This window comes from Drosophila mauritiana, chromosome X, assembly GCF_004382145.1.
Source record: "Drosophila mauritiana strain mau12 chromosome X, ASM438214v1, whole genome shotgun sequence".
Classification (NCBI taxonomy): domain Eukaryota; kingdom Metazoa; phylum Arthropoda; class Insecta; order Diptera; family Drosophilidae; genus Drosophila; species Drosophila mauritiana.
The window spans coordinates 3,095,875-3,107,472 of record NC_046672.1 but is presented as its reverse complement, the minus strand read 5'-3'; the positions used below and the strand labels follow the sequence as shown (position 1 = coordinate 3,107,472).

The 11,598-nt window shown below is 40.8% G+C and overlaps 4 protein-coding genes across 4 annotated transcripts in view; 2 read left to right on the top strand and 2 right to left on the bottom strand.

Moving 5' to 3' along the window:
* Nucleotides 1-6,276: 6,276 nt before the first annotated feature.
* Nucleotides 6,277-7,285, bottom strand: LOC117148079 (thioredoxin domain-containing protein 17). Its single transcript, XM_033315286.1, has 2 exons — nucleotides 6,841-7,285; nucleotides 6,277-6,567 (listed from the first exon to the last, which is right to left on the bottom strand). The coding sequence occupies exons 1-2, from the start codon at nucleotides 6,983-6,985 to the stop codon at nucleotides 6,305-6,307; spliced, it is 408 nt and encodes a 135-aa protein (XP_033171177.1). The 5' UTR covers nucleotides 6,986-7,285; the 3' UTR covers nucleotides 6,277-6,304.
* On the top strand, nucleotides 7,259-9,071 carry LOC117148075 (follicle cell protein 3C-1). Its single transcript, XM_033315283.1, is given in 5 exon segments — nucleotides 7,259-7,348; nucleotides 7,968-8,116; nucleotides 8,119-8,133; nucleotides 8,192-8,784; nucleotides 8,848-9,071. Coding segments are annotated over 4 exon segments (840 nt in total). The 5' UTR covers nucleotides 7,259-7,348; nucleotides 7,968-8,070; the 3' UTR covers nucleotides 9,034-9,071.
* A 172-nt stretch (nucleotides 9,072-9,243) lies between these two features.
* Nucleotides 9,244-9,834, top strand: LOC117148178 (UPF0729 protein GD16342). Its single transcript, XM_033315446.1, has 2 exons — nucleotides 9,244-9,362; nucleotides 9,433-9,834. The coding sequence occupies exon 2, from the start codon at nucleotides 9,437-9,439 to the stop codon at nucleotides 9,737-9,739; it is 303 nt and encodes a 100-aa protein (XP_033171337.1). The 5' UTR covers nucleotides 9,244-9,362; nucleotides 9,433-9,436; the 3' UTR covers nucleotides 9,740-9,834.
* A 401-nt stretch (nucleotides 9,835-10,235) lies between these two features.
* Nucleotides 10,236-11,598, bottom strand: part of LOC117148177 (neurogenic locus Notch protein) — a 36,183-nt gene continuing 34,820 nt past the window's right edge. The window contains exon 9 of the mRNA XM_033315445.1: nucleotides 10,236-11,549. Within this exon, the coding sequence (XP_033171336.1) occupies nucleotides 11,203-11,549 (347 nt within the window). The 3' untranslated portion in view covers nucleotides 10,236-11,202. The remainder of the gene's footprint in view (nucleotides 11,550-11,598) is intronic.

The following is an 11,598-nucleotide window of genomic DNA, read 5'->3' as shown; positions in this document are numbered from 1 at the left end:
CGACACTTTATTCATTTAGTTGCCCGAAGTGTTTCATATTTTGTTTTCAAACACTATACATTTGTTTGCCGAGCTTGTTTGGTTTTTTATTGCATTTTTTGGCACCTAATGTTTAAAATTATTGCTCCACAGCTTGTGACTTTACTTAAAAACATTATGCACACACACTTGGGCACTCGAAAAAAAAGTAGTTTTAACAAAAATATTGCGGTTTATTTAAATGGATTCAATAGATATTGCTCATGGTTATTGCTATCTGCGTTTAGTTATTTATTGAATCATATTTGTTTTGCGGCTTGCGGATGATTTTCCCGCATGCTGCTGCTGCTGCGGCCAAAGAAAACTGCCTTTTCCGCGTTACATTTGTTGTTGTTTGGGGCTGCTTTTTGTTGTCGTTTTCTATTTGCTTTCCATTTTTTCTTGTTCCGCTGCATTTGTTGTTGTTTCGTCTCTTTTCCGCCTCTTTGCTCATTTGACAGTTTTTTGTCGTAGAGAAAAACCCCCTTGTGCGAAAAGCCCGCGATAAGAAGTGCGCAGCCGCCGCTCTTCCACTCGATTTTCACACTCAAAAGGAAACTCACCTCAAACCTTCGAGTTTTATTATTTTCCAGATGCCGCCGCTTCTCTGTTGTTTATCAGCTTCCGCTGGCCTATCGCCGCAAAATTTCGAATTTCTGATTTGTAATTTTTGATTAGCACAGTAACCGAAAAAAAAAATTAACAAAACTTCGGATCTTCCTTGCAATGAAGTCAAAGATTTTTTTTTATTATCGAATCCGAATTATTTTTTAGCGCACGCTTTAATTTTCAATCAAAGTCTTTATCAACCGCAGACTGTAAACAATTTTAATGATTACGTATTACGCATGTATGTATGTAGTATATGGCATATAGTATATGGCGTATATTATATGCAGAAACACACACGACCGCACAGATAAGTGGGCTTATCGGTTGCTGGGAACCCAGTTTACTAGTATTACTTTCTGTGCTCCTATTTTACTACTACTTATTGTAATCAGTTTCGCATTGCTTTGATTGCTTTTTTGTTTTTCCAGGCCAAAATCGGGGATCGCGTTTCGCGGCGAGATGATCGCTCAAGCACAACGCGCCAAAATCAACTGAAACCCAACTGAAATTGAATAAAGCGAACAGCCTCTGAATTCGAAATAGAAAAATTTTAAAAAAAATGGAAAAAGTAGAAAATAGAACGGCATGCTGAACGGCGGAGAGAGACGGGCGGTTTTAATCGCACACGCAAAAAAGTCATAATAAAATTGAAAATGGAAATGAAAATGGAAAGCGAAAACGTCGTGGAACGTGAGAGAAAACTAAGCAGAGGAAATGGGAAATCACGGAGCGGACAAATCTTAATTATAACTAAAGCAAATCAAGAAGATCACGTCAACAAATAGAAGTTTAACCCTTTAAACCTACGTGATTTGTTGAATATCTTCTCTGGGTTTTTCATTAATCATATCTCAAAAGGGAACAAGTTCAAATACCGTTGAAGAAACGTACGGTATCCATCTAACTAGTGCAATATTTAAACATGAAAACATTATATGATAATGAATTCGATAAATAAACGCTCAGAGCGATTCCATCTTTGGCCATCACATCACAGGAAGTAAAAGATCACGATGCGAAAACATCATCATCAAAGGCTGCTCGAGATCTCTGAACAAATTTCCCAATCAATTCGAAGAGTCAACAAGTGAAACTCAAATATTGACACGATCCGAGTTCTCTGATCACCGATCAATCAAGAAGCTCTAACCACTCAAGCAAACACACTTCATAACTGATTGATTTACTAAAGAGGGGAAACTAAGTGGGTTAGCTAGCCACCATGTGAAGATCAAAAGTGTGAACGATTCCATACTCGAAGATAGTGATCTTGGCCAGGCCACATATCATTAACGATCTCTGGTAGGAGCAATTTCCATTCTTATCAGTTCCAGAAGATACAGACAGGTTAGTACCCATCTAATGATCATTGTGCTACATTATAAAACTTGTTTAGATAACTTTATCACAGCTGCGCGCCAGATAAGATATCTTTGAGATCGAGAACGATCTTCAGGGTTATTTCAGTGTTCGAAAATTAGATTTAGACTCGCAGAATCCATTGAATTGAAAATACTAATTGATCAACTAGTTGGAGAAGAGTCAGTCGTCACATGCTGCACTCAAATCTGAAATTGCAGAAAGAAATTGCACGACGACGACGCTCAATCTTGATTGTTGTTGGATGTTCGGTAATGATCACAATCACAATCACAATCACAACCACAATCACAATCACGATCACGAGCTTCTTTCTTATTTGATTTTATTGCTCGGCTGCCGATCTTCGTTGTGACAAATCAATTTGTTTATTGCTGGCGCTGCTGTTGTGCTGTCGTTCGTTATTGTTATTGTTATTGTTATTTTTATTATTATTATGATGGTTATGGCCATTGCTGCTGGCACTGCGTACTGTAATTGCAATTAAACAAACACCAAATGGAACTGTATGTGCCTAGGTGCCTCCAGTGAGAGTCCAATTGGCATCGGAATCGAATCGGAAACCGAGTTCCGAGCAGCAGAACAGAACCGCTCTGACAACGCAGCCCGACTGATTCTGAGTTTCGAGCGCCGTTGCCATCGAACCGCATCGAAAAAAAGGTCGGAAAGTGTTAAGCCAACGTCAACAAAAAACGAGGAGGGGGTGGGCGATGTAGGGTTAAGAGGGGGCTGCGATGAAAGCCAAAAGAAATTGAAATGAAGACCACCGGCTAACGGAAGCTTTCCAAAACAAATAGTACCCGAAATAACTTACAATTATTAATAAAAGATATTCGATATCCCTTGTGCACATATACATAAGGAAAATAAAAAAAATGAATCCTTAAAAATGGCAAAATATGGGTTTATATATAGTAGGAACAGTTAATCGTAATCAATGAAATGCATTTATTGCTCCAAATATTTAGTAAAAATATATGTAATTTTAATTACCGAGTGCCCTTTTCATTGATATGAAATAAATAAATTATTCTTTATATCTTATCAATTTTCTAAACATATCATTCTAAGCACCTGCTATCAGACTGCTGTTAAGTGGAATTAACTGAAATGCTATAAAGTGATAAACAAATAAATTAAAGTAATTATTTTCGCACTTGTTTGTTTAGCTTACACATAACTTTGGAAAAATACTATCTTATTTTTCCCCAAGTGCAGCTTCAGAAAATGTGCTGCACTTTTGTTGCCATTGACGTTGTTAACGATTTTCAAATAGCGCGCGGCAGTTGACACCCCTCGCCCACTTCGGCCCCGCCCCCTTCTCAACGCCCTTTTTTCAGTGTCGTCATTAGCAACGTTGCCGGCAAAAAATTGTTATTTCTGTTGTTTGTTTGACTTTCGCCTCGTTCGGTCTCGTTTTAGGTTTTGTTTGCCCCGAACGCTCTATCAGTTGGAACTTCTGCACATTCTGATAAGAATACCGCCCGACCGCCCCTCCCCCTTCACATATTTAGGTAGTACACGTTAATTTATCGCATTCATTTGGGGAAATCGGTCAGTAAATGCCTAGGGGCTGACCACATGGCTCATTACCGAATTGGGGCAAATGCTGCCGAAAAAGTGAAGGCAGCGGGGGCACTATGGGGTTAAATGCGGCGGGGTAGGGCGCATTGATAAGGTTCATCTTTTTTTTCTAGGCCACACGATCGGACTTCAAACACTGGAAGGGTCAGTTTTCGAAAAAGAAATCCATATAATAATTATGTAATGTCTTTATTTTTGAGTTCTAAACATCTTTCTCCGAATTTGTTCATACTATTGAATTGAATTATCTGGATCCTACCTCTAGTTGTTCGATATATATATATATAATATATGTATATATTTTGTTTTCCCTCACCTTTCACAAAAATTCACTCTTTGCTCTTCAGATCCAACCGAGTGTGACATTTGATTGGATTTTTGCGTATATTTCATTTTTTTTTCCTGTTATTTTTGATTTCGATCCGCTTATGAAAATTCAATATATATAGACCGATAAATATATATGTATATATATATATATTTATACATGTATGTATATACAGAGGTCTGCGCAGCAAATATAAAATATGTGCACACTGGCACATGTATCAGCTATATCATCATTATAGATATAACTTTTGCACATATCGTTTCTATATGCACTACACGTTTGCTTTTGCTGTTCCTATGGACTAAATGCGTCAATTAAATATAAAGAGCAATAATAAATGAAGTATACAACGATGCAGATCCTAAGAATCTCGTCTCGCATAAAGAGATTATAAATAAAATATGATTTTCAATGACACTATAAATCGAAACATTGCAGGTGCATGCGGTTGGCAAAACCAAAATAAATACAAGTATCCGTTGCGTTAAAAGATTTAGAACCCAAGAAAAGAATTTGTGGATCCTACCAATCCGCCAATCCGCATGGACGTTATGTATATAATATAATTATAATATGTATATGCATTCGGTTTCGTATTCTGCGTATGTTTAATTTATTTGCAATTTGGATTTCGGATTTTTACGAGCTTCTTTAATGACATTTCGCTGAATTTGGATCGTCAGGGGTGCGATCTTTGTAGAGGGGTGGGGGTGCAAACGATCAGCTGTCTAGCTTGTTACGTGCCTCATTAAGAATTTTCTGGCTTTAATTGACAGAACAACGAAGTCCGCACAGAAAAAAGACATCGAAATCAGAATTTGATTTCGTTTATTATAAATTTCCAATGTTTTCTGACTGCTCATTAAATTCAATTTTTCGCCACATTAAATATGCCAAGGTCAAGTCATGGCGAAAATGTGCATATTTTTCTTCAACTTTCTATAGATGAAATTTCGGCTAAGGAATTTGGAATATACATACATATATATCTAATATATCTAAACCAACTAAACCAGTAACTCGCTTTATGTAAACGGAAAAAAATGAGCGCATATTTTTGGGCTGAGCCATTAAAACCATAAGCGCATGTATCCATTAAAAAGAGAACAAATTTACATATAATATGCGATATTTTTTGAAAGTGCCAATAAATAATATAGAACGAATGGTGTGGCAAACGAAATTTGTAGCGCCTGAGAGGCGATAAAATCATATATTTTTGCAACCTTCAGCATTTTCCTCGCTGTCTCCCAGTTCGATCGCTGCCAATTTAATTTAATTTATTTGTTTTTTACTTTCCCATTTAACCATTCGCCGCGACTCGTTCGAACGATTTTGTTGTCATCTTCGCGTTTTTAATAATTTAGCACCATGCCGCCAAGTGGATCACGGTGCATGTTGCTGTCTCTGGCTACTGATTTATTTATTCATTGATTTGTCAATGATCTAACGTAAAAGTTACCAAGCAAATCATAGACGAGAAGCAACAGTCTTGCCACACAATTAATGTGCAACGCGGCCGAAGCAACAGGGTTTTTGGCTAAGAAATTACGGTAAATGCGTTTGCCTGGTTTCTAAATTTGCTAAATATACTCATTTTATACTTTTACTTTAGTTTAGTTTTGATGTTACTTTACTTACGAAACTTTTAATATTTGTAATTAAATATTTATTTTATTTAAGAACCGTTAGAGAAAAACGCAACAGCGTTTACCGTTGCCAGCCCATTCTTGATTTAAAACAAGTTAGCATTCACTTCCCGGCAGGATCTATCACGTTTTTCTCCATTGTTTATGTTCAGCATGTTTACAGTTAATCCAGCTTGCAAAACTGTGCGGTCGTGTGCTGCAAACTCAACGGTACTTTGCGCTTCTCCGTTATGTTTAGCTATTTTCCATTGCATTTACCTATTTCTTGAGAACTGTTTCGGGTTTTGTGTTTTGTTAGGCTTTTTAGTTTGGAACACTTGCAAAAAATAAAACGAAACTTAAACCGCGGCATTAGCGCGTGCGAGCGAGATGGCGCGTTGGCACGCGTGTTTACCGTTGGACGCGTGTGCCGCTATTACCGTTATAGCCCCGTTTTCGATTCCTTTTTCAGCCGCGCTCTGCCAAACGATTCGTCCTGGTCGACGACATGCGTGCAAATAAACGAGCAAGTGCCGAGCGGCGCGCTGCCAGCCAAAAATGCTCGACTCATTCTGTTCTCCCCCGTTTCTCCATTCCCCCATTTTCGCACCACCCCTCCCACGACAATTCCACTCGTTCTCTCCACCGATTTGAGCGCACAGCCAAGAGAGGGCCGCAGCGGAAGAGAGAGTGATTGAGAGAGAGAGAGAGAGAGAGTGGAAGTGAGTTTAAGCCAAAGCCAAATCGCGTTTTATTGGGCGACAAAATTGGACTTCTTCGGATCGGTCTCCTCGAAAAAGAGCTCCAGGAGACTCGACTTGAGCAGCTGATCCCCATCCAGGCGCTCCACGCCCTTCCAGCGTATAAGCGTAGGTATGCCGTCCACCGAGTATGGCGGCTTTCGGAACATGTTGTCCTTGCCAATCCAGAACTCCCGGCTGCCCACGTCCACCACCAGGATCAAGCAATCCGCCGGCGCGTGGTTGCGGAAGGCACTCATGATAGTTTCCTCGGCTGGAAAATATCAGCGATAATGGGGTTAACTTAATTTATGCTACACCACTTCTTTATGTTATAACTCTGCGATGAAATGAATCGAAATGATGAAGACAATGTACAATGGAGAGCGAAAATCAAACCAAAAGCAACTCAAGTTAGCTACGTGAAGCGTTCCTGGGTGGAAACTAACTAACCGAAAACCACAAATGAGAAGCGCGATAAGCAGAAGTAGACTAGTAACGAGTTACTGTCGGTTGCCCCGGTGGGCGAGGAGAGTTCGTCACCTACCCGCCACGCAGTCCGGACACCAGCTGCGTCCTTCCTTGTCCTTCTCGCCGTAGAAGTAGATGTAGATGGGGCTGCGCTGGTTCTCGTACAGCTTGATCAGGTTCTCCATCTCCTTGAAGCCCCGTGCCGGCACGTACTCGGGCATCTTGGCAGTGTATGGGTGTGTGTGCGGATTTCTGGATCAAAAACTTGGACGCCTTGGACGGCGCGGTGGCTGGTGAGCAAGTGAATTCCGATAGCGGCGATTTCGATGCGGATGCCAAACCCAAATTTAACTCCAATCTTATCTGGATCTTATCGCTGGGTGTTACGGGTCACTTAGCCGCTGCTTATCGGCCATCGGTGAGTTTATCGGGTAATTAATGGCGTATAATTTTGCTGTTTGCTGTGTTTTTCGATCTGTTTTGTTTTCTTTTTTGCGGCAAGCTCCAGCAACTAGTATATTCACCGCACCGCCTGTCCAGCGAACCCACCACAGCCGGCTGCGTGTGCTGTTGGGCGCACCGTGGTGAGTACGGCACTGTTAGCCGTTTATCGAAACTCGAATTTTGTACTTAAATCATTTGAAGCAACGATAATTTGGACATTTTTATGGCATAAATCGATTGGATTGTTGAGCTTAACAAGTAACATACATTTAACACTTCGGTCAAGATACATATCGATAGTCTGTATATATTTTCAAATGTTGCCCGCCCCATATTGGTATTTCTGTTAAGTTCCGCAAACAGCACAAAAAATACTAACTTAACGAAAAACAAACCAAACATGAAAATAAAATTAAATCTATAATGAGGTTAAAAACCAAAGATTTGCTTATGCTGAAACGATTGTTACTATTATCATATTATAACTTGTATAATTTGGATAACATTTGCTGTTTGATCGGTCGTTTATTTATGTTATCCACCCGTTATTATAATCATAACAGTTTTTTTTTGCAGTTTGGCGGGATGTTTAAAAAGATTTTGGAAAGTAGTTTAGAAAGGTAAGGTAAACAATCCAATAAATTGAGAATCTTTGCAATAATCAATAAGCGTAATTTTCGGAAGAAATCTTCTACTTTCTTCTTACTCTCCTCTAAATGAATGAATTTCACTGGCGGTGTGAAAATTCTGCTTAATCAGACATAACCCTGACACAATTTGTCGGTTCTCACAACTTGAACTTCGTTGGGGGCCGGCTTAAATGGAAGACTGAAATCTTGAAAAACTGCAAGCCACGTAAGAAATGGCTTATAAAATGGATGGCGCAAAGGCAGAAGTATTCAGTGTTTCAGAGATACCAAGATGGGTAAGCTTTGAAAGTAATATTAGCTAAAGATCACTTCTGATATCATATCATATATCAGGCGCCTTTAAGAATTCCCTGCTGCTGCTGACGCTTCTGCTGGCCATCCATCTGGAGGCCTCCAAGATAGTCTACAAGAAGCCGCTCTACGGCAATAGCAACCTCATCCAGGACAAGCGTGTGAAGACGAAGCCTGTCAAGCTGGAAACCAGCACCATGAGCAGCACCACCAGTAGCAGCACAGCAGCCGCAGAGGATTGGCCCACGGCCGTTGAGTTTGTGATCATGACAACGCCCGCCAGCGAGTTGGAAGCCAGCTCGGAATCCATTGCTAACAATGCCACCACAGAATCGACCGTTGGCGAGGCCCTGCTCACCGGTTCGTCGGAAGGATCCACACGATCGATAGAGCCAACCACGAGTCCGCTGAGCACAACCCCCAGTCTGGCTAGCACCATTCCCTTGCCACCGACACCGGGACTACCTGCAGCTCCCCAGGATAATCAGCCAGTGCCGTGCACCTGCGGCGTGTTCCTCTCCTCGCAAATCCCCAATGGCCTGCCGACGAAGCCACTAATCCACCAGGAGCTGGATCACATGTTCCCCTGCAACGCCATCGGTCGCAAGCAGTGTCAAACCAAATGCCTAGAGACGGTGAGTACTGGACGCGGGGAACATGAGGAGGAGCGCTCTATAAAACTCACCCGTTCTTTTCAGATCGTGCAACACCTGCCGAATTCCGCAAATATAGTGTGCTCCGCACTGGGTCACGATTGCCACAAGGAACGGGCCTATTTGTTCATCAAGAACTGTCACAACCAATGGGTTAATACGAACCTGCAGGCGGGCAGGGAGTACTGTTGTCGCTCTGGCGCTCCCTACCGCTGCCCTTTGATGGGTTAAGCAACCTGCAAATGAAATAAATATTTGATATGACAAAATTTCAACTGTATTGTAAAAGCTAAGGTGTGCACACAAGGGTTAATATTTCAAAAGGTTTTTGCTAGCTGGTTCGAGTCCGGACTATATTAGTCCAACCGGTGGCGATCTTTGCTAGAGAGTACGTATTTTTTCCAGATAACAGTATATGCGTGGCGTTTTCAGGCTTAATACCAAACGCAAGTGAACTGGCTACACTGACAGATTTATTTTGACAATAAATAAATAGTTGAATTAAGGAAATCAAAGCGAGAAATACGATTTTCCGGAGCCAGTAAGCTAACTTTAAAAAGGTACGTTCCGCAATAGTCGTAATCACTGCCACACCAGTAACCAGCCCTTTTTTGACCCGCTTCTAAGCAGAACAATGGTCTGCGTGCCCTGTTTCATCATTCCACTGCTTCTGTACATTTGGCACAAATTTGTGCAGCCGATAATCCTGCGCTACTGGAATCCATGGGAGAAGAAGGACGCCCAGGGCAATGTGATCCAGAAGGGTCCCCACTTCCCCTTCGAGTGCAAGGGCGGCGCTTGCCCCTTCGTTCCGGGGGCCAAGAAACCGGAGAAGGCCAGTGCTGGCCCCGCCGAGGAATCCCAAAATCCGCCATCGAGTGCAACAGCAGCACTGGCAGCGGAAACGGAAGTGGACGAATCCAAGAAGGAGATCTAGTCGAAATGTTCCAAATATTGATAGTCCGTTTTTTTTTTGACATAATAACACAACGCACACAACACAAGAACACTAATCCAAACTAAGAAGGTTTGAAGTATAGTTAACATTAAATGCATGTACGAAAAACGGTTCTTTTCCTGCGTGTGGGGGTCAAAGGTTAACTGCACAGAGTTCCATTAGTCACAATGGAAATGTTATACTTTGTTCCAGCTGAAGAATTCGTTTTTAGCACAATCTATACACATAATATGAAATAAACACACGGCTTTTAAAATAATTATTTAATATTTATTATTTATCTCAAAAAGGTTGCAGTTTCGTTTTGCTGTCTGGCTGTTTAAGTTAGGAAAACAAGTAATTTTACAATTTACACATTAAAAACTTACACACAAAATATAGACGAAAGAAAGCAATACCGTTCAAATTAAAATTAGTGCAAATCGAACGAGAAAATCGCATTTGCGGTTCTCTAAGTGTGTTTTTCTGTTGTATATTTTTTGAAAATATCTGTTCATCAACTTAGATCGTAGAGGGGCCTTATATATATAGTAAACTTGGCTGGTTACTGTCATTTCGGGGTTTTTCCTTTTTTTTTTCATCTTTCCATTGGTGATTTTTGTGTAATTTTTGCAAGTCCTTTTGTATTTGTATGTGTCAACTTAAATCAAACAGTTATGAGAATCTTTTTACAGTTTAGCTTAGTCAATATGTAATAATACATAATAGTCATAATAATAATAATAAAAAAAACTCGGTGTAAAAAAAAAAGGTTCGATGCGGTGTACGGTCTAACAATTTTGTTTATATAAGCACTTCAGTTTCAAAACCTACAGAACTACGAAATTTATGTATTTCTATAGCATGTGGGCCACAATTAAATGTAGAATTCGATAAAAACTTAGCGTAGTCTTATGGCCTAGTGATATAATGGTCGCTTACAACTACAAATGTCCCACAAACGTATTATCGATCAATCAGAATTTGCGCTAAGTTTAGTTCCTCATCTCATTATGTTGATTCTTTTGTTTTTTTGTTCTTTTTTTTACTGGAAGCTACGATGACGTTACGACAATAAAATAAAATGCGCCACAAAACGAGCTCTTAACTGGTATATCTATATCAATATCTATATATATATATATATATATATATGCGATCGGCGCGCACTGTACAACAAGCATTAAAATAATTTAAGTTACTACAATTTATGACGCTTCTTCCGCTAGAATTGCGTATTTCGAACTAACATCTAAAACTTATAGACACACAAAAAAAAAAAGTCGCGTGAAAAAATACATAATTAGATAATTAGGGATTAGAGAATTACAATATATAGCATTTTAGATCGAACGTAGCCGCGGACTCTTTAAGAGTCCCTCTGCTGTTATCCTTGGCAAACCATCCAATTATCCTGGCGCGATATCCATCATCCGATCATCCAGATCACCTCGCGCTCACGGTCAAATGTAGATGGCCTCGGATCCCTTGTTGGCCTGGTGGCCACCGGAAATGTAGAGATTATTTGCCGCCGGCGACTGGACGCCCTCGCTCCAATCGGAATTCGATCGCGGCGAGGATGAGGACCAGTGGCCAGGCGACTCCGGCGAGGGCGTCGGGTAGCTGTCCAGCGTTTGGACCAAGTGCTGCGGCGTATGGCCGCCGGAATGCTGGCTCGGAGGCGTTAGGTACTGGTAGAAGGCCTGCTGGTTGTGCTGCGACGACGGCGACAGCATGTTGGTCGACGGCGACGAGCCGGACATCGAACTTTGTATCGAGGGCGGATTCATTTGACCCGAGTGAAATGAGTCTGCAAGTTGGGATGGTAGAACGATTAGTCAGCTAGTCATGGAGCACAC